The sequence below is a fragment of the Cynoglossus semilaevis genome, chromosome 2 (genome assembly GCF_000523025.1).
Source record: "Cynoglossus semilaevis isolate Cse_v1.0 chromosome 2, Cse_v1.0, whole genome shotgun sequence".
NCBI lineage: Eukaryota > Metazoa > Chordata > Actinopteri > Pleuronectiformes > Cynoglossidae > Cynoglossus > Cynoglossus semilaevis.
This window is the reverse complement of record NC_024308.1, coordinates 9065717-9088857: the sequence shown is the minus strand read 5'-3', so window position 1 is coordinate 9088857 and position 23141 is coordinate 9065717. Positions and strand designations below refer to the sequence as shown.

General features: G+C 39.9%; 1 protein-coding gene across 2 annotated transcripts in view; it reads right to left on the bottom strand.

The window, feature by feature from the left end:
* faf1 (Fas (TNFRSF6) associated factor 1) overlaps positions 1-23141 on the bottom strand; it is a 51572-nt gene that overhangs the window by 4045 nt on the left and 24386 nt on the right. For both annotated transcript variants that reach the window (XM_017031197.2, XM_008335709.3), the window contains 10 exons: positions 22677-22772; positions 22397-22520; positions 22133-22196; positions 21931-22012; positions 17016-17170; positions 11257-11393; positions 10966-11054; positions 8652-8732; positions 8159-8236; positions 4686-4901 (listed from right to left, as the gene is read on the bottom strand). In XM_017031197.2, coding sequence (XP_016886686.1) covers positions 4686-4901; positions 8159-8236; positions 8652-8732; positions 10966-11054; positions 11257-11393; positions 17016-17170; positions 21931-22012; positions 22133-22196; positions 22397-22520; positions 22677-22772 — 1122 coding nt within the window. The remainder of the gene's footprint in view (positions 1-4685; positions 4902-8158; positions 8237-8651; positions 8733-10965; positions 11055-11256; positions 11394-17015; positions 17171-21930; positions 22013-22132; positions 22197-22396; positions 22521-22676; positions 22773-23141) is intronic.

The following is a 23141-nucleotide window of genomic DNA, read 5'->3' as shown; positions in this document are numbered from 1 at the left end:
AATATTGATCAGTCAAAAAAATTTTCTCACAGCTGTGTGAGCAAAATTAAATATAATATTAAACAAAACTGACAAAGGACATAAATGAAATTTAAATAAAAATATTCTAACTTGACATGTTTTAAACACACAAAAATAACTGTCAAGACACGAACGAATGAATGTTCTAGTCTAGAAATGGATGTTCCAAAAATTATTGTCACTTAAATCCTGCAGAGGAATGGACTGTTGTCTTGCAGACAACGACAACCTCAAGACTAGATTAATAGAATAGAAACACCGAAGAACACGGTGCTCAATGTTTAACAACATGATAATAAAAAGCAGTGAAAATGCTTCAGTTTATAGAAGAAAAAAGATTGATAGAAATGAGCGACTTAACATTAATTAATACAAAAATAACACCAGAGGTTGAACCAGGAGAGAAAATTAGCTGAAATCTTACATTACTATTATACAATATATATTATAATTAGACAAATTTAATGAATATCAGAGAAAGTAAATACTCAACAAAAAGAAAAAAATCTTAAATTTACGAAAAAACACTTTTGGGCAAGTGTCCAGAAGAGAGATAATTTAGGAAAGGTAGCAGTAAAAATGACAGATGGTGCTTGGTTGCGATACTTCATACAACATCTTTCCTTTCCTATTAACTTTTAAAGACAACTTAATATCAAGCTGATATCACTGCATGTCCTTGGCATCGTCATTTAACAGATGTTTCCCAACCATTACAAACCAAACAGTTGGCACTTGTGGGGTTTAAAATCAACACCACGATTGTAGGTCGCTCGATTCAAACGAATTAAACACACACTCACAGAGCAGAGAGAAGGCGACACGGAGCGACCCTCGACAGTGAAAGGAAAGAAAGGGAAAATAAACACAGGCCCTGGCGATGTCCGTTTCCAATATAATCACACATGCAGCTGAAATAACGCATTTTTAATGAAGCCATTACAGGCCCCACTATGTTAATTAAAACCAAATAACTTGTCTGTTTTAAACTAGTGTTGTCAAGTGTTTATTTGGCCAATTACAAAAGCAGTGGGAGATCATTATCTGCTGCCAGGAGCGTTGACAGCACGTAGCGCGAACAGAAAAGAACAGACATGAATGCGGTACTTCAAAGGAAGAAATGTGCCGCACAGGCTGGGGAGCGGAGGGGAGGGAAGGGAGGCGACAGAAACGGGGGAGAGTCAGGGGGGGTGGAGAGAAAATAAAAGAGTAAATTGAAGGAAAAAGTGTAATGAGAATGAAAAGTTAATGAGATGAGAGTGGGGAAAAACTCAAATGATGTTAAACAAAAATGAGAATCATTAAGAAAAGAAAATCAAATACATTTATTCAGATTTTAATGTATGGCATTTTTTCATCTCCATGAAAAGATTTTTTTTTCTCATGGACCAAAGCTGTAGTTCCCAAAGTAGGGCTGCGAACAACAAACCATAGTGGGGGGGGGGGCTTAAATACTTGTCTCTGCAGAGAAGGATTTTAATATCGTATGAAACAGTCTTTAATCAAATTATACATGACTTTAAACAAGAACTTCTTTGTTTTTACCAAAAGTCTATTTGAATGAATATGAAAACAAGTAAAAGACTCAGCTCATAGGAACGACAAGGCAGGAATTGGATACTGTCTTGTTTAAACGCGACCCAACGCGTTAGATCCAGGATGTCTCCTATAAAGAAGTGGTTTTGTCTAATGTGCAGAATTTAATAAGAACAGGCCTGAGAACCTGGTGAATTAGACCTTTCAAATAAACTGCCGTCCTTTCTTCTGTAATAGTGGGAATAGAAAAAAGTCCAAACACATCAGTCTCACAGATGTGGAACCTATTTGAGAACATAACCCAGCTTATTCTTAGCCTTCTGTTTATTTTCTAAGCATCTCAGATTCTGTCTAAATATATTTGTGCAAATTCACTTAGGGGGCTGGGAGAAGGATTAGGAGGAGGTGAGATAGAGTACAGTATCACTGTAAGGAAAATAAGACGCTGACTTGACAGTGTTTGGCCGTCCACGGCGGCTGGGCTGGGAGAGCTGATTGGTGATTATTATAGCAGCAGTCTAAACATGTTCACCATGAGCTGAAGGAAGAAGACCTCAGAGTGGCCAGCACAGCGCTGTCTTTTATGTGTAACGGTGGAAAAACTGTTGAATTTAAACAAAGAACAGACTGGACAGAGTTTTCAATCAGTGGTTAAAAGGAGAAACAGTCGTTGTGGTGAAGATGTAACGCAGTGATACGGTAGAAGGTACTTACTGAAAATGGAAGAAAAAATGACTGCAGTTTTGGGGTCCAGAACTAGACTTAATGTTGAATTGGCTCCTTTTTCAGGTCCTTGTCTTGTCATGGATGGAGACTTTCTGCATTTCTATGATCTGGAGAGCGTTACTGTCTGCAGCTAGCTCCTAGTCCTCTGTCATCTATGTCAACTGTCATGCTCAGTGGGCAGAGCTCCTTGAGATGTTGAGACTAATAGAGGAAGTACAGCGTCTTTACTTCAATGGTTCTGGTCAGACCAAGCCCTAACCTTCCAGACAGTTCTACTTTCTGGGCTTGTTTATGATTAAAATGGTAAATCAAATAAAAACATCATTAGGCCAGTGATTCTCAAAGGTTTTCTGCTGCATCTAAGCCTCCTTTCTACGTTGAACATGGACCACAGCCTATTTAAAAACTGTAACTCCTGCAAATCATTCTCATTCAATGAAAAATAAGAGTTAGAGAATTACAAATCAGTGTTTTTAAAAAAATGTAAAATATTAAACTGAAATGTAGCTCTGTGCCCCCTGTGGAGGGTGTGCCCCTTACTTTGGGAGTCACTGAAATTAAACTGAAGTTCTGAACTGAACAGAAGTTCAACATCAATGAGTAAAAGAACAGATTAATAAATTAATTTGCCAGTTTTACAGATCGTCTCCACACGCAGCCCAGCGTCTTGGTCAGTGTTGAAATGTGAAGCCAAAATATTTTAAGTAAAATTTGCTCCGAGTTCTTTGCTTGGATTGTGTGGATCTGCTAATGTGTGTTACAGATGACTCGAAAAGAAATGAAATGCAGCAGACAAGCAAGGGGGGAGTGTACAAAAGAAAGAGTGACACTCTCCAAAGCCACAGAAAACTTGAAAAAAGAAAGAAGGTTTCAACAGTTGTGCAGTATTACAAATGCAATAGTGGTCTATCCTCTATCCTCTGATCCTGGCAGAGCGACAGTGAGAGCGTCTGGATGGGATGGAAGCCTCCGAGGCTCCCTCTCATTTAATTACAACACAGAGCTGGAGGATTAAACAGGGCCTGTGTTCACAGCCCAGAGTGGCACTACTACTGCACTGCTTCACTTTCTGTCGTCCCAGAATCTTTCCTCTTTCTTTTCTTTTCTTTTTTTTTTTGGAATCATGTTTCTTTTCTTTTCTTTTTTTTTTGGAATCATCTCCCCTCATCTTCTTTTAATATATTCTCCTCTTGTCTTTTCTCTATTCCTCTCCGTCAGACTGTTTCTCTGATTAAATGTTTTCTTTGTTTAAGCTTTTGTCTCCTCTGCTCTCTTTTTAAATGATTCTGCAGTCATCATCTCCCCCTCTCCCTCTCTCTCTCTCCTCCGCCCTTCTAATCCTCCCATCCTGTTTTTGCTGGAATTTCATCTACGACGCAGACACATCTTTATCTCTGTCTCAAACACATGTTTACTCTTGATTATAAAGAGACAACTGTGAATCCTTTAAGTGACAAAGTTGTGAGCGGGCCATTTGTTTGCTTGAAAATATTTGTTGAAGTGTGTGATGGTGACGAAATGAGGAGTGTAAGCTACTTGTTAATGTGTATGTGTGTGTGTGTGTGTGAGTTTGGGCTGTTTGTGCCCCAGTGGTCTCTACAGACTACAGTGGCACAATGCCTGGGCAGGCCTACACACACTTGTGCGTGCGCACGCACACACACACACACACACAACCGCACCTCTATACAATCAGCACCATCTTCTCCTCCTCATGCACTCTCATCTTGATTAATGGAAATCCCATTTTTGTTTCCAGCAGCATGGTTAATTAAACTGGTAGTTATAACAATGCTCATTAGTTCACTACCACAGAGCGCGGGGACGGCGCTCTCTAATGGCCGGCTGTAGCCGCAAGTGCCGCAGTACACCTCACAACAGTACAGTTAGCGCTGACAACTGTATCCCAACGCCGTCACAGTGTAGTGTATTCACCACGGACCGATTGCTAATTATTATTCAGTGAATATGGTGTGTGCACAGGTGGAAGGATAAACAGCTCATTTAACTATAGCTCCCACACAGGTACGAGTAAACAGACGCAGCCGAGCTCCAGGTCTGCAGTACACGTCAGAGTGAAAACATATTTAGAGGAAAAAATTAAATTGAATTTTCTTCTCCTAACTCTTGGCTCTGCTTCCCTCCCCACTCTCCCCGAGCTTCAGCTCAGACCCTCCATGTTAACACCAATTACAGCTGTGGATGTCTCCAGCAGAGACTTGAGCTGCAGCCAAGACTGCTTCACAACCTGCTGCTTCACTCAGGATTCATTTGGAGATTATTTGATAAGAGTGATAGAATGGAATTTCGCTCAAAAGACAGACTATTTACTGCCAAAACCATTCTTCCCAGGTTTTACACACAAAAAGTGTTCACTGTGCGTGTGCCAACAAATTACTCACATTTCTACGAGGGAAGGTGGTTAGGAGCTTGAACTCGTCGAAGGGGAAACCCTTGGAGGCTACAAAGTCGAACAGAACCTGCAGCTTGCAGCTCCCCAGGAAACGCCGCTCCAGAAACTCGCCGCTCGGTGTCCGGATTCTTAGTTTGCTGATTTGCTCTCCAGCCTCCTCCTCGGGCTCTGGCGGTAGGGCCTGCTCCAACGAAAGGCGGATCGCCTGAGAGGAAGTGAAGGAGTGTTGTGGTAAGAACACTGTATATTTATACAAACTATTTCAAAATAGGTTGGTACAATTCATGATTTTTCCTTTAAACAAATAAAGTATGTCGATAAAGTTGATGATGAAGATGTGTAAATAAAGATAAACAGCCCTTTGTATTTATACACTTTTTAAAAGATTCAAATTCTGCTCGTTTGCACAACATTTGCTGTCAGGTGTAAATTTGTGCATGCTAGGCATCACTGTGATCATCACACCCAATAATAAAACTAAGTGGATTAACGCAGGAAAGGAAGGGAGCCAGGAAGCTTTATACAAAGTCCCCACTAATACAAGGGAAAAAAAAAACAAGATTCAAGTTTAATTATAAAAACCCAGTTCCCTCTCTGTTTATAGAAATTCACCCAAAGACTTAACGGCAACACTGGCAGCTCCGCTGATGATGACACACTATCCAAATAAGTATGAGGAGGAGCCAAGAAGTTGCACTGAGAGGCTGATTGCAGCACTGTTGCCTCACATTAATTAAAGGACCTTCTTGTCCTGAGAATGTTATTAAATTAGGTGTCCTGAGTCTCACCCCGTTCCCTGAAGCCCGCTGTAACTTAAGAGTGTTGCCAAGTAGTATTTCACTGCGTTCACAGCAGCCAAGCTTATTCTCTATCCACAAAGAGAAAGTAAAACAAGTAATGACAAATGTATCACTTGATTATTAGACATTAAATCTTGTATCCTGTAGGATAACAGTCCATAAAGAATAAGTGTGTGTTTTTATTGACATCACCACAGAGGGGTTTGATTAGACCTAAAAACAAAGACAATCATCAACTGTCATCTTGCAAAGCAAAGTCTAATCAGGTCTACACGGTGAAAAACTGTGCCTCACCGACTCCCCAGAGCCTCCCTCTTCTTTCTACTCCCTCCTGCCCTTTCTCCCCCTCTCCTCCCCCCATCTTGTTGTTCCTGTTAGGCCAGCCTGGGAGCATATGCTGTGACAACACGCCCCGGCTTTATTTACACACCATAATGCAATTATATTTCATAAGAGTGTACAACAGTAGCTCATTAGCAGCTTCGGGTGTTGGGTGGGCAGAGTAAGGCGCGTGCCACTCCGCCATCAGCTCCCTCAGGTGCGAGAGCTGATGCTGACTGAGTTAAAGTAACCCCAAAGGACACACGTGTAGCGCTCACACACACATCAGACAACACAGTGCGGGGGAGGGAGTGACATATAAATACAGACAGACAGTCAACCACAGATACAAGCATAAACACCATGAAAGTGAGGGGTGGCGTCCCCAAAGAAACCACAGGACACACGTCTGGTCCAGCCTGGGGGGGGGTCTGGCTCCTCCACACAAACACTGGCTGTCATCTATCCATACACTTAGGAGCTTCTCCAGCTCCGCTCGGCTAACCGCAGAAAGCAAACAGATGACTGCTAGTGCACCTGAAAGCCACACAACTGTATGCTAAGACCCCCTAAAGGAAGTAAATAGTAATGTCAACCCACACAGGCACATGAACCGCATACACACTGCACCGCACTGCCACCTGCCTCTAGCCTTCCCTGCACAAAGGCACTAAATCACAGAGAAAGCGTTCCCTCTTGTATTTTCCTCTCTCTGGAGGCAACTTGTGTTTTTGTGTCTGCAAAAAAAAAAAAAAAAAAGGAGTTGTTGTAAAACAACAAAAAGGAATAAAATAAATGAATTGTAAAGTGAATTGTAAGAGATGCTGAAACAGATTCACATGGTTAAACTTGTGTTGGAGATGCACACCTTAAGGCCAAAGGGAACAACGTTATCACTTCAAGTGGCTCTAATTACTCACAGAGAGTTTTAAAAAGGTTTTGTCTGATTTGTATAAAAAATACAAAGCTAAATACTTTACCATGAATCCTAGTATGTACCAAAATATCATTAAAACAGTTGCTGATGTCATGTCATGTCATGTCTAAAGCCAAACTCAGTAACTCCTACAAAGAGGTTGTAGGATGTAGTAGAAGGGAAGAAGAAGTGATGGTTTGACTGATCAAAGTTTACTGTCGTAGGTATGAAACCAGGAACTACACCAGTCCTCGTTAGGTTGTGTTTCCTGCCATCTTTAGCAAATTATCCTTAAAATGTTAGGAGAGGTAAATAAATGAACGTGATACTGGCATTGACCAAAAAGTCTTAAATAACAAAATAATCACACACGTGAAGATTTTCCAGTTTTCTTATGAAAACGCTATCAATTGCTCTTCATTTTTAAAGGACACAGTTTGTCTGTGGGAGTCTCAGAGAACTTTGGTGTAGTGAGGGGTGTTTCATTTACAATCTGTTCCAAACTACAAAGACAATTTAATTTGTTCACATATTGACTGTAGCTCCAGAAAAAAAACAACAACAACGACTAATTTATCAGAACAGGAGACAGATTAGAATCTACGGCAGTCTGGCACAGAAAACTAATGAGTTGTTCACAGTGACTTTTTTTCCCTAAATTATTAGGCGTGTACACAGTTGGTTTAAGGACTACAGTGATATAATTAAACACGCTCTGTCCTGAACTCCTTTATTAATGTCTGTTTAACATAAAAGACAAACCACCTGAGCTGGTCGGGTCACCTGATACCCCTGAGTGCCCCGCGGCTCTGAGCTGCTAAGTAAACAACAGTCATCCAGAACTACACTGTATTACTATAGACTGTATTACAACAATGGTGCGGTCCATACAATACAATTATTGTTTTTCCCGCATGCGTGACAGTGTGTCGCTCCGTGGATGCGTGCGTACGCACATGTGTATTCACGGCCTATTCATATACAATAATTGTTTTCCATTGAGCATGTGTGTTTGCCTGGGTTATGAGTGTTTGTGTACACGACTCAGTCTTTTGTTCAGTTAATTTCAAAATGAGGCCCAGGTTTTAAACCCATATTAAATAGAACAAAGAAAAAAAACTGTGTGGATGTCAGGTGCCACCAGCAGAGACGGCCCACACTGTAATTAGGATATTTCATTGTTCCAACATGGATGCAAGCCCATTATGCTGACTGGCAGGCTCCACCAAAACCTTTAATCTAATTGACTCATTATTGTGATGTGACAGAGATAAAACAAATGACAGTACAGCTGCACCGTCATCGTGGCTTGGCAAAATGAACAGCTCTCAGGCTTTGCACTCTTTGCACTGGTCTTAGCAATAATTAATAGAATAAGAATTTGACAAAAGTATATTGTGTGCTGAGGCTTCGTCGTCTTCTCACCTCCTTTTCCTCCTCCTGCTCCTTCCTCATCTGTTCCAGGCGGACCTGCTCGGCCTCTTCTCTCTCCTGGGCTTCTCTCTAAATAGCCAAAAAATAGTCATTTCAAACTTTGATCAGTACAAATATGAGCAGACTTTTATATTATACGTTTTATGAACATGCAAACAGGACAAATATCATTTCAGTCAACTAATTCTAATTTAAATTTAGTCAACTAAAAACACTTTCAGGTATTATTGACCAAAACTAAACTAATAATACAATAGATCTATTGACTAAATAAAGACTAAAACAGAGTTAGACTTTAATCAAATAAACTACAAATAAATTGAAATTGGACATCAAAATGAACACCGGTCACAGGCTGGTTTTAGGGAGTTACTGCAGTTCAGTGTTGTAGGCAGGTTTACAGCACAGTCACACAAACGTAAACGCTGTTCAAAGTCTAAAAGCCACCTTTTAGAAGTTGAAAACAGGAGATGTTTGTAGATACCTTCTTACGGTCAGCCTCTAACGACAGACGATAGGCCTCGTCCTGTTCTCTCTTCACCATTTCTCTCGCCTCGCGCTCGTCCTGGGTAAAAAAAAGGAGGGGTTGGGGGAGTTGGGAGCCATTAACGAACAAGAAAATAAAGGATACTCGGTGACAAAGCATCTAAGCTGAGGTGGTGGGTGTGGGAACAGAAAAGAACTAAGGAGAGGAAAACGAAGCATGTCAAGTGTGGTTACGTACAAACACCAGGTATGAAAGAGTAGCACCAGAGGGGAATTCATTGTAATGGCTGTGTCGTTTAGCAGAGCCAGAGCTTCTTTTATGTTTCCTCATCTCAGTTTCACTGTCCCTTTCTCTTGCTTTCACTCTGCCTCTCTCTTCCTGTTTGTACAGAGGGAAGGGGACAGGCGGCCTTTCATTTTCTACCTGCTGTGGCTACAAAGTGTTTCATAAAGGCCAGGCCTAAATACGAGTGCCCATTGTGCAACGCCGCTCGTTTTTTCCATTTTCTGAATGTCCATGCTGTGTGTCGGCCCGGATACGGCAAAGTAAGCTTTGTGTTGAGGACAACTGTGCAACAAATCAGAGGCTGTTCAAAAGAACAGTGAGCATTGTTGCTTTCAATCAAAGAAATGCAAAGGATACACTTGTGCTTTTGGACTTTTTAATGGCTGAACACTGAAAAGAAAGTGTGGAAGAATGAGAGACGGGAACAAAAGCATCAAAAGTGGTAACCTTCAATGGACCAGCGCTGAATCGCAAAAAACACTGGCATAGTATAAGCTTTGAACCCTCACTCTGTGCTGTTGTCAAGTGTTTTCAAATGCACTGTTTGAATTACCAATCTGCACCAGAGACACTAACATTTATCGTGTCTTTATCCCAGCTGCTGATCGGACCTCCAGAAAGACACAAAGGTCAAAGTGTGGGTTCTTGGGTCATGGAGAGATTAGATCACATTAAAGAAAAAGACGTTCAGTGGAAGTCGGTGGAAAATTACAGAAAAAGTGTACCTTCAATTAACCACATTCTGTAGTGGAAAAATGGTTTGTAGAAAGAACAGTTAGCACTGTATTATGAGTTACATTCCCTGAGACTCAATCACTTATTTTAGATGTGACTTAAATTTTAATTGTACTTCAAAAATTCAATGCTGCAATACTGTTCTGTAAAAGTCAGGGTCCGATAAACACACAAGGTATGACAAATATGTTAACATCGGGGTTGGGCGTTCAGAACACTGTTTCAACTGTCAGCTTGTATTCGTCTAATCAAAGGGTTGTAGTAGCAACAGAACAATCCTGTATTGGCCTGCCTGGAGGATGAACTCTCAGTCAACCTCATGAGTCAGCCTGACTTGACACATGTACCCAACCACGCAGCTCTTCATTCCTGTTTTTCGTTAACAGTTATGTTCGTTTGAAGGCAGCCAGACTTTTGTAGTGATAACAACAACTCGGTTACTGTCACTCAACAATCGGTGACTCACCTGAGGAGGTTCTCACCTCCTTTGTGTCTGTGCATGTGTGTGACAGGATTAGAAGCGTTCCAATTACAGAGACACTGGGACCACAGCGCACTAATATCATTAGGACGGCTGCTCCGTTGAGCAGCTGTAAAATGTCTAACATTGTGTGACGTGTCATCTTTAGCAACTGTAGTCAGAAAAAAGGTCACACAACAACATTCACAAATGTTGGTGGGAAAAAACTGACGTCAATGATCAGGACTCCAAACAGGCCTCTCTCCATGAAGGAGACGACAGATATAACAACGCAGGCAGGTGAAAAATCTTTTGAACGTAATAAAAATACAAAATAAACAAAATAAAGACAGAAAACCTGCCTGGACAAATTCTTTTGGTGTCTTGTATTCTTGTGTTTGACGTCATTAGGTAAACATGTCAGTGAGTAAGTTGTTAAAAGATTCCAGTCTATGGAATGTTTCCATTTGTGGTCTCCCATTTCTACTTAGGTTAAAAAAAGTCTTTGAAAAGATTTTGACATCACAAAACCAAGTATGGAAATCAACCAACACACAGTAGTAAACACAGATTACTAATATAACCTTTTGAAGTGAAAACCAGAGCTCCACAGAATACAGAGCAACCTCAGCCCTTTAGTGATGCGTCCCTAATGATGTGTCCTCAGTAAAAGTATGTGCAGGTGTGTGTGTCAGGCACATGCTCACAAATGTGTGATAACTGTTTAGTTTTGTTAATGTTGTCATGATAGAAACCTATTTTGAGATATATATGATACATGAGATAAGAAAAACATATATATAAAGTTTTCTCACACATTTCAGACTTTACCTCATCTTTGATGTCCTCTTGTTGCTGTGCTGTGAAGATCTCCATGGCTCCCATTAACCTCATCATCAACTCGTCCACTGTTGTGTTTCCTAAAACAAACAAACAAAAAATAATTATATCTATACATGTATACACATTTATATACAAATATACATATATATATATATATATTTACACACATAAATATACAGTATATATATTTTTTTTTTTTTTTGGGGGGGGGGGGGGAGATTACCTTGGATAACATTTAAAACTTCGTTGGATGTTCGTTTGCGGGGGGGGGGGGATTACCTTGGATAACATTTAAAACTTCGTTGGATGTTCGTTTGCCCATGACTATGAGGAGCAGGGGGAACTGGTCTGTTTTGTAAGTCCTTATCGTTTGTGTTACAACACTTCCAAAGTGTCGGGTACACATGGTGAGTAATCTGAAAGATAAAAAAAAAACAATCAGTTTATGACACTGCCATTTATTTTATATCATATTTTATACGATATATATGATATATATGATTTTATATTGGCTGGATTGAATTATTGACAAGTTATTTGAAGGAAATACACATTACAGACAAATATGAATATAAAAGTGCACCCGTTTGTTTTTGTTTTTTTGTTCTTGTGCAGGTATATAATGAACTTGTGGGTTTTAAGGACTTTAAATCCATTCTTCCCATTCTTTTCCTGTTCCATCAGAGTGACAAGCTACCTCCACTGGAACCACATTTGAATTAGTATTCCTCACCAGACACCTGGAATTGATAGGGCAGGAAAGGATTTCCTATTCCATTACAAAGACAGAACTTTTTAAATTAACATTTCAGAGAGGGAAAAGGGTAGCCGGCAGCTGAGGTGCTGCCAAGCTCCCTGTAAATGTCATAATATTAATGAATTGCTATAGAGTGAATGCAAATATAGATTAGCTTTTTCTCCTGCCTTTTAATAAGATCCACTTTAATAACTGGCTGGAAAAATAAAGAGGTGATGGAATGGTTGGACGGACAGCAGGTCACAGAAAGGAGATAAGATGGGAGGGATGAAATCTGTGATGGGGGCGTGTAACTCATTATAACAGGAGGCCAAAGCCTCTTCAAACTGTGAAATTGAGTATCACAGCTCATTGTGGTGGTTTTAAAAGTAATAATCATACTGTGAATGAAAAACAAAAGCCAGAAGTGAGAGCTGAAAAACAGAGCAGAGTTGACAAGAGTCAGACAATGTTGAACTTTAGGTGACCTGCTTCCTACAGTGGAAAAAAAGTTGGGTGCCCTCACTCCTAGTGATCGCTCCGTCCTGACATTTGTCCCTCTTTAGACCTCGATTGAGGCAGATCATAACAATAGCCCACAGGGAAACTTTAACCTGTAATGAAAGGCCAGCTAACAATAGACACCAACTTGAAGGGTAATCCAATCCTAAATCTCATGTGGAGCACAAACCAGCCTCCTCTAAGTGTCCAACCTGCACCTTAGTACAGAGATTATCATCATCACCACAACATCAAAAAAACCTCACAGGTTTATAAGCACCAAACGTCCACCGTCACCCACACTCTACCAGGATATGAACTATTGATACAGTTTCTCTACCAGGATATGAACTATTGATACAATAGTATCAATAGTTCATGGAAAAAACACTGTACCCAGTTTAAGCCACAACCCATCGTTGGGTTAATAAAATAAAATAAAATGATAATATAAAGTATGACACATTGAAAGTAAGTGCGATTATATATAATGATGGAAGGAAGGAAGGAAGGATAGCTACTGTAGGTCACAAGTGTCAAACTCAGGCCTGAGGTGTAATTATATCATCGCCACTACAGCATATACTGGTGGGATTTGTAGTATTAGCGATGTATGCACTATAGCATGGCAAGTACATTTCTGGTTGTTCTTTTGTTGGCCTGTGAAATAAAATGTACATTAAAAAGGGACTCAAAAGGCTACAGATAAAGAGACATAATAAGGAACAGAAACCACTGATGTGTGTTTCATTTCCAATTTAATTTCTCGTGTGTTTATAATATTAAGCTTTGGTTGTTCCAGATTCAGTGTTTACGCAAAATTAAAGTTTGTTTCCAAATGAAATAATTCATGGAAGGAAGGAAGGAAGGATAGCTACTGTAGGTCACAAGTGTCAAACTCAGGCCTGAGGTGTAATTATATCATCGCCACTACAGCATATACTGGTGGGATTTGTAGTATTAGCGATGTATGCACTATAGCATGGCAAGTACATTTCTGGTTGTTCTTTTGTTGGCCTGTGAAATAAAATGTACATTAAAAAGGGACTCAAAAGGCTACAGATAAAGAGACATAATAAGGAACAGAAACCACTGATGTGTGTTTCATTTCCAATTTAATTTCTCGTGTGTTTATAATATTAAGCTTTGGTTGTTCCAGATTCAGTGTTTACGCAAAATTAAAGTTTGTTTCCAAATGAAATAATTCAACATTACAGATCTGGAGTGAAGGGAAAACATGAACGATTGTTGTCAACGTTTCAATAAACATTGGTCAAACTCAGGCCTGAGGTGTAATTATTTACGTCAAACTCAGGCCTGAGGTGTAATTATATCATCGCCACTACAGCTGTCCTGGTTTTCAATTTTGGCCCACTGTGAATTTGAGTTTGACAGCCCTGCTGTAGGTGGACTGATGGATGGGTGGAAAGCCAGATGGACAGTAACAAACTGAGGAAGGCACTTAAGGGTGATTCTTAATAAAGAAATAAAGAAATGCCTCTACTTCTCTACTGACAATATGAAGATTCATGGATCATATTTCTGTTCAATATTGTATTTGAGTCATCAGTACACAACACGTAGTGACAACACACTGAGTCCAAACCTAGGTGAACAGTTCATCACCGTCTTCTCCAACCGTATCCTAACGTTGTGAAGAATGCAGCCTTCACCAGATCTGTGCCCTTTTTCAAACTCCCTTCAGGGCGACTTGAAGAGGAAACACCTGGTTGAAAATTGCAACTAATGTGCATTCAGGACTCTGCTCCGATGCTCCATTAGATTGACAGGGTCTAATTGGTCAGACATCCTGTCTTCACTGCACACCCAGACAGCTCAAATATTCAATGTTTCCCTGTACTGTCACGTCCCATTTCTACACATCAATATCCTGTGCATTTTTGTGACTAGTTAAGCACGACACCTGCTCCACTGAGCAGCTGACGGCTCACACATGCACAGTAGCACTGGAGGCAATCTTTTGACCAGCATGGGAACCCAATGCTTCAATAGCTCATCGTGTCCTAATCAACCATGGAGCTGTCTGGATTTGAAAATGACATTTCACTTCCCAGCAATGACTTCAGGAAGGGGGATGTCAACGGGAATCTTCAGGTGTACACGCTGGCTTCACATGTTCTCACAGGTTTAGTCACATTAATATAGATGAGCACAAAATGATAAAACACCACTAAAATAAAAAAGTATTTCCCTTGTGCTTTTCAACAGAACAAGAATATTTAAATATGTACAAGAGGCTGGAAATAAAAAGCATTTTCACAACAACTATGTTTGTGAATGCAAATTTTTTTTGATGGCTCAAACCCTGAACCCTGAGCCATGTTTATGAATTGCATGTATTCCTGACATATAAACAATCATTCTAACTTTAATTCACCTATCTATTTTTTTCTGTGGTTCGATGCATGATCCTATCCTGAAGGTGATTGGCAGTTAAATACATTTGGCAATCGTTATTTTCAAGAACTTGAAAAACTACTGCCAGGCCTATTTAAGATGTGCATCAACTGCAGTTCCTGTACAATATCATTTCCTGTTGTTAACAGATACACTACCATCCGATCTACAGAACCAAAGTCAAACATTGTTAGTCATTCTGCAGAAAAGCCTTTTCGAACACAACGGGAACATTCCAACATCGGCAGGTCGGTCAAAAGTGGTCAGAAAACCCTCCGGTCTGTGCGACTGTGGCCACTTTGGATGGAACTGAGAGCGTGAGAATGGAGAAATGCAATGCAGGGTTTTGTGTGCATGCATGCGTTAGCGGCAAAGCTGCGACTGGCTGTGCCTGATGAAAAGCTCCAGATGTTAAATGCCCTTTAATACACAATAAACAGACTCAGCTGGGGCAAAAAGCAAAATAGGCTAATGATCGAGAAGGGAGAGCGGAATGGAGGAAAAAGGACATTTCCTAAAGAGAAATAATGGAAGAGTGAGGTCAAGGTGCAAGTCATTCTTCACAGCAGTTAGCCAAGGACAGGCTTAAATGTGGAGTATTTTAGTGAATTAGTGGAAGAGAAAAAAAACTGAATAAAGACCAATTAAGAAAAACGGAAGGGAAGATGAAAAATAGCAAAATGATGAGAATAAGTCAAACAATACTGAGGTTTTGACTAGTCTCTGGTCTCAGATCAGTTACGGCGGCAGAACCTACATACTTGTACAGATAATGAGACACAATACACAGAGTTGACAAGTACCAACACAGGCTGCTGGACCTGCTAAACTTTACAGAACAAATTAGGAGATAGAGATATTTAGACTCCGGGGGAGTCCTTCATCTCCCACTGACCCTCTATTCACACAGCTTTGTCACCATTGCCCAATCAGGGCCTCACCATGCAAACACAACGCCTTTTGTTAGCATGCGAGCTCCAAGCTTCAAAAAGAGAATGACGTTGAAGAAAAAACAAGGAGACGAGGATACAGGCTGTGAGCCACAGAGTGGAGTGGAGGGCTGAACGGCAGCCATTAAAAACTAATAACTCATTAAAAAGTGTTTATATATGAAAAGGCTTTTTATATGAACTACGCTAACAACCTCTCATTATGTTACTATTATGTTTTATAGGTCTTTTAGGAAATAATTAATAGCAGTAAAAGTTAAAAAAAGAAAACATAAAACACACAAGAATGAAAAAAGCAAAGTAGATTCTAATTCTAATAAAATAATAGCCATCTCAAAAGTACCATTAAAATAAGACCAAGATATTAGGACAACATTTTCCCACCATCCTTCTAAACAGTTTTTTCAGGAAGAGCGCAGATTCAGTCTCACACAATCACACGTCTCTTCTACTGAACATTTAATATCCTCTTTATTAGATACACCTCAATATTTATGCAAACAGTCCACCGCGGCCTACAGTGAGTCACATATGAATAAAACATTAGGATTAAGTATGTAGTGAGGGCTTAGAGGGTTCACTTATTGCTCTACTAAACTTTACAGCTGGGAAAAGAGGCGATTCCAAACACAGGTGCTGGGATCTGTGAGAGGACTGCAGAAACAATGCACTTTCCACTGCCTGGAAAGTAATTCATTTTGTTGACATTTATTGACAGTTTAAAAAAAAGGTTGTGTTTTAATGATGACAATTAAAACTTATGTAATGGAGAAAACAGAGTTTTACGTGAGACTGCAGTTTTGGTTGGAACAGTTCATTTGTTTCTAGTTTTTAACATTGAAAAAATATATATAATTTTACAAGTTGAGTGTATTTAGCATTTATGTTTTCCTCTTACGGGTAAAACATAGTTTTCCTGTATTTCAGTTATGATCCAATATTAAACACAAACAATAAAGCTGTTGAAATGATTTAAAAGGTGCATTTAAACACAATTTTAAAGATCAATTAAAGTGGAAAAAAATGAATGCTGACAGAACCAGGATGGTAATATCGTACAGTATATCTAGTACTAGTTTCTCTCCACTATTTACTCCTCCTCTCCATCATCTCACCCCCTCTATCGCCTCCCTTCTTTTCTCTAACCACTGCTGTCACCATCAGTTTTTACTTTTATCTCCAGACAACTGCACATATGTGAGCCTGGCTCTGACAAAAATTATTTTTTAAAAGATGTTTTTGTTTCTCTCCCCGCGGTCACTAAAGCCAGCCCAGTGTGTGACCTGCGGGGATTCTGTGATATTCGCTGCAAAACATATTATACGTTCTAGTTTCTTGTTAATACACTTGATGTCATACTTACCTAAATTTATTTTTTATCAGTAGGTTGGAGGATTAAACCAAATGAAAAGGTTAACAATGAGGAAGCGTACCTGGCTTTGTTAGCTTCCTTAGTGATGTCCCACGCCCATGTGATAAAGTTCTGGCTCAGGTAGGAGACAATGGAGTCAGCACACATCATTTGGGAGCAGAAGACATTGCTGAGAACACTGTCGTCATTGTGGAGGTAGATGGCCAGCAGCTTTCTCTGGGGGGGGGGGGCAAATAAAGGAAAGGTTTTAGAAAACATGTTCACACAATTCCAAAAGTCAAAGAAAAAAAAAGAGACCACAGCAACAAATGGATTTCATGAGAAGGTGAATTCATGTTCACGGAATAAAATAAACCATGGCTCTGCAGAAATGCAGGAAAAATGACACGAAAGCACACGACAAAAATATCAATGATCTAACTGTAATCTTTAAAATATGAAAAAAAAACATCAACTTCCCTCTGATCTGCAGAGTGAGGTATTTCAGAAACACATCGCTGTCTCATCACTGGAGATATTTCCACATTATATGACTACAAGACGACACGGGAGACGACTGAGTGCAGAGCCAACAAGACTCCTAAAGACCACAGCGAGGCCACAACTGGCACAGAAAGCAAATACCACGCAAAATCAAATGCACTGCGGTGTAAATAAAACTTCTCATGGAGGCGATGAGGATGTGGGGAAAAAAACAAAACAGACAAATCACTCTATTTATTTTACACCAAATGCCAGCAGCCTGTTCAGGTTAGTAGCGGCAGGGCCAGACAATATTGACGAAGCTCCAAATCCAAGGATATTGACACCATCATATAAGCCCAGGCAGATTCTCCCTCCTGACAATCTAATTAAAAAATAAACACACCCATAAACATAAAAGGTTCCAGAGGATATTGTTGGAAATAATGCTCTCTAAATTACATGTCACTTGTCTTGTTATAAAGGAACAAATAGGACAACTCTCCCACTGTCTGCGTGGTTTATTTTCAATCACGGCTGTGAAGGAGGAGTCAAGATATCTGCTTCTCAGGATTTGTCGTTTAGGCTACATGGGCCAAAAAGCAAAAAAAAAAAAAAAAATCTTTGCAGAGCATGAAAAACATAAAAGAAGAAGTTGTGCTATACTGTGGCCTGTGTCTGAAAGGAATGGGAGAAGACTGCTTTGTTTGCTCAACGATTAGTGCTTTAGAATAATCTCCAGGGCTACTAGAGAGAAGGAGCTGGGGACTCATTCATGGGGCCGACTTAACAGCCTGAAAAGATTAAACACTCATGCTGAGAAGACAAGCAAATTCAGTTGCTTGACAGCAATGGGGGTGAGAGAGACGGCGGAGGGAGAGTTTTTCAACGTTAAAAAAAAACCAGATACACGTTAAAACACTTGTGTCCCAACATACATGTACTGGACTGGTCCACACAAGTGAAGGATTCACACCCACATACGTTCATGCTCAATTAGAGAGAGTGTAAAGTCTTAATCAAAGTGGGCATTTTGGTCAACCGAACTCCTTCATCTTCCCTAAACTGTCTACACCCCATTATTCTGCCTCTACTCTCAGGTTGATCTTTTGTGTTGCCCGTCTTAGCATCGAGAAGCAAATCCCTCAGTTCAGCTAAATTACTAGGTTGGTCCTGAGCTGAGATAGTGACCCCATAGTCCTTCCTCACACCTGTTCACCTGAGTCTAAGGTTGCTTTGTGTGTGTGTGAAAGAGAATAAAGAGTTCACACAGCAGAACACTGTGCTCTTTGAGTAAAACTAAACCAAAAGAAAAAAGTCTTCACCTCTGTCAGGTCATTCTGTTTCATCAAAATAACCTTACAATCTTCGTGGAGGTCCGCCAGTGTCAAACAGGCAAAATTACTTTTTAAAAACCATGAATGATTTAACAATTTGGAGCATTAACCATTTAATATTTTTCTAACTAGATAATTGAGACATTTTTTGAAAAATTCACGTGAGTCCAACAGTTACAGACCTCAGGGAATTTGAGGCCATAAAACAGAGCCATAATTCACATTAAATTACCTTTTGTGGCTACAAAATTAGTTTCATGCCCAAGGAACGTGTTACGCTGTTTAGACATGAACCTGTTCCCTGAGCAGTGTCTGTCAGGTCCTGTAGTCAACGTTATATTTATTCTTTCTACAAAGTAAACACAGGACTATAGATCAGACTACTGTTCTCCTTCCCTCTCTGTCCCTGTCCATACAACAGGCCAGTGTTTGATAATGGTCTTCATCTCATCAGCAGATACCGTTCTTCTATTAACAAGGATTTTCTGTTGTCCACATTCGATCAACTGGTGAGCAAATAAACATTTGATGCGAGCGCTTTGTTCAAATATGGCCAGGACAAAGAAAATGATGATGTTGGTACAAAGTACTGAGAGTAAAACTGAAATGTACAAATACCATGAGGAAAACACTATTTCAAAATGAAAATGGCACTTTTACACTGTATTGGTCTATCGGTCTAGATTATTGACCAAAGCGATAGATTTATTTCTGCAGCGAGGTTTCTACACTGTTGAGGTTGAGAGAAATCATCTTCTAATAAAGGGGCGTGGCATTGTACTAAATACTTCTGATCTGAAGTGTAATAATGTGAAGACGTGTTCAGCTATTAATTTAAAATAGAAAATAAAGTTAGGTTTGTTTGTACATTGCACCTTTTTCTAATATTGCAGAGTACACTTGCATGCATTATTTTCCTAGTTTGGAAGGACCATTCTGTCTCTAATAGTAAAACTAAAACTCTGAGTTATCATACAGGCTGAAAGACCAACATTATTTTGCACTTCTAAATTGGACATAAGTCAGTGCTGCAAAGTACGGAGAGAAATACCACCAAGGTCCAGATAAAGGTTGTTGTGATTGTTCTACAAATGGCAGGGTTAGGGTAGAAAAACAAATACTGCCAAATAAGGAGCTCATATGACTGATCCAATGACCCTGCACACAGAGTGAGAAAACACATTTAAATTGATGTTCATCCACACAGGATATTTTCAACATGCTGCTGGAGACTTAATATCTGTACAAACAGGAATATTGAGCAGTATTTTTCTGTTTACTTCACCTTTACTTTACTTTTTTACAGCATTTTTATGCTTACAATAAGCATTAATTTCTCATGCAGTCAATAAACCCAGTAGCTTGTGGTTTGAAGTATCAGATATCTTTACATCTGTGTGTCTTTTTGTCCTAGCCTGATTGACCGGTGATATATCACCTCACCGCTGTAGGACCATTGTTGGATTTAAAGCAGATACTTGAGGGTGATAAATTTCTAAAAGTCTCCTCTGGAGCAAGACTATGAATTTTGATGCGGCTTTGTGTGTGGCAGTCTGGAGAGGGGAGCGCAGTTGAGAATGGAAGAGAGCGGGGTGAGAGTGATTAACCACTGCGTTGATGGGGATTTAGTGAGGATCGTGGTTAGTGATGGGTGGCCTATCTCTCTGTACACTCTGACTAACCACTGATCCCCAAGAGGGTTCAGCTCAGCTCAGCACTGCAGTCCGAAGCATTTTCATTAAGGATGGATTGAATCTCAACACCCCCCCCACCACCTCCAACACACACCTTTAGAAACACTTCATCAAATTTAGTGTTTTGCTTAGTGATTAGCCTCTCCCAGGCATTGAGAGAGTGAGACTGATTCCTGTGTTTATAAACCCGGAGTGAAGGCCCTTTCAGTTGAATGTGACCTATTTCAGTATTCCCTTAATGAACTGGGCTTCACGAAGGGGACACAAAAACTAGACTTCTTTTCAAATACAGGCAAAAGGACAACGGCGCGGCGGAGCGGGGGGGTGACCAGATTGATGGAAACGTGGTCACGTACATATGCTACAGTGTGATGTAACCGTCAAAAGCAGTCTGTGACAGAACAAGACAAACAGAACAGATCAAATAGCTTCTGTTTTTTTGCATATATTCATCTTCTCCAAAGCCATTCTAACCACGACACAGTTGGCAGGCTAAATGAAGCTAACCAAGAATAAAACACAATGCTGTGGAGATTTCCACTGTCTGACTATACTGCTTTGCCACTGTGTTGTGTGCTGTGCAGTGTGTGAACGCCACGGAGACCTTGTCCATATTGTGCTGGCTTATTTGAGAAGATCGGCAGGGAAGCAGGCCAGATGCCAGACTCCTCTTTACACTTTTTATGCACTCCCTATCGCAGGCATCACTCACCATAATGTTGCAACCTTTCACGTGGTTTTTTTTCTTCATTTTTCTACTTTAACATCTTTTCAAACCATCATGTCATAAAGGCTGTATCATTTATTCTACCCTCCGTTGTCCCGTTTTTTTTTTTTTTTTTGTAAATCAACCCCCCCCCCCCCCCCAACATGTTGCAGTGTCCTCATAGTCTAATAAGGCTATAATCCACACAATCTGTCAGTTGATACAGGCCTTCTTAAATGGACAAAAGCTGAGAAACAAGGGGTGAAATGGACGGCCTAAAGTAAAGCCTCATCTGCCGTGGTGAAAATGTGCAGAAAATCATATGACAGCAGTGTGGGAGAGTTGAAGGGCAGCAAACACTGTCCTTATAATAACTGATTGAATATCTAATCAAAGTTGATTTAACTGCAAGTCCCGTCATTGCTATAGAAAAAAATATTTTAGAATGGTTTGTTGTGTGTATTCTCATATTAAATGATATATTAATATTAGATATACAAATATTCTATCAAGCTTTATCCTGGCTTGCATATTCTATTTATGCTTCGATTAAAATAAAAAAGCCAAGGCAAAACCATGTATACCAACAATGACCTTTCATTTTGTAATTATTATTAAGAAATAAGGCATTTATGTCAACTTTTCCAAAATACTGTAATCCCTACAAGGTTGCTATTCTTGTTGAATGAAGAAAATCAAATTTCGCTCCACCCACCAATGAAAAAACAAGGTGGCGCTGTGAGCCATGAGTCCTGAAGAGTTCAACAGTTTACTTACATCTCTGGCTTTGCCATAAAAGGCCTCTTGAGATGCTGCCTCCAGGGGGCCAATGAAGAACATCGGGTGGTTTTCTCCATACCTACAAACAAATGTTTAGTATTAGATAAACAAACAACAGATGGACAGTAACGGAACACATTTCCACAATCTGGTTTTGTGCTGTTTCTGTCCTTTTAAAAATATGTGATGTGTTGCTCACCTAGAGGAAAATTCGGCAGTAAAGTGCAGTAAGGCATCGGCTTCATTCTCACTATTTTCTGGCACTGCAAAAAAAAAAGAAATCATAGCAATGATTTCAAACTGTTCAATAATGTTGTCTCTCTATTTTATTTTTTTAATTTAGGTTGTTTTACTTTTTTATTGACATGCACAGATTGAGAACACATGCTTTGGTTTACTTCTCAAAGGATCTAAGGTATAAATAACAGTTGAGTCAACACTTCAGCTACTCCAGTTCACATACTCATGGGTGATTTTCGACAACTTGAGGAGCCCATCCCAAACATCTCTGAATCATCAACACCCAACTCTGATGCGTCTTCAAAATCATCTCCCTCACTGTCACTGATCATATGGACATCTGAAGACTGCAACAAAAATAGACATATATTTATTAATTAATCAGCAGAATAAAGAAGACTGATTCAAAAGGGACATGAGAATTACTCAAGGAGACGGTAAGTAATCTGGATCAAAGGTGCAAAGAAGCACAGTTCACAAGGACTGCTAATCTAGATGAATACCTCCTCTGTGGGCTCCTGGGCATTTACTGTAGAAGATCTCCGACAAACACTGAGGTGATGGCAAGGATAGCTGATTCCCGAGGAGGCTAGCGTCATCTAAAAAAAAAAAAAAGGAAACATAAAATAAGTGTGACATCGAATTCATCTTACCAAGCAAGTCAGTAACAATACAGGGAATCACCTCATAATTTTACTCTAAGCTTTGAGTAAGATGTAGTAAAATATAGACAACAAAGATAATTTGATGAGAAGACAAAAAGACAAAAGTCCCTGCGAGTCCTAACTGTTGTCACAGCTGCTCTTGCCCTCTGCCATTATAAGACATTTGTGACTTTGAAAACGTCATTGTTTGTGCTTCTCGGCGCACCTGAGACTTGGATGAGGTGTCTGTACAAACGCAGCACGGTAAAGTGCGACCAGGGTTTGCAGTTTGAGAAGACTTGAATAACGAGTTCCTGAAATCCA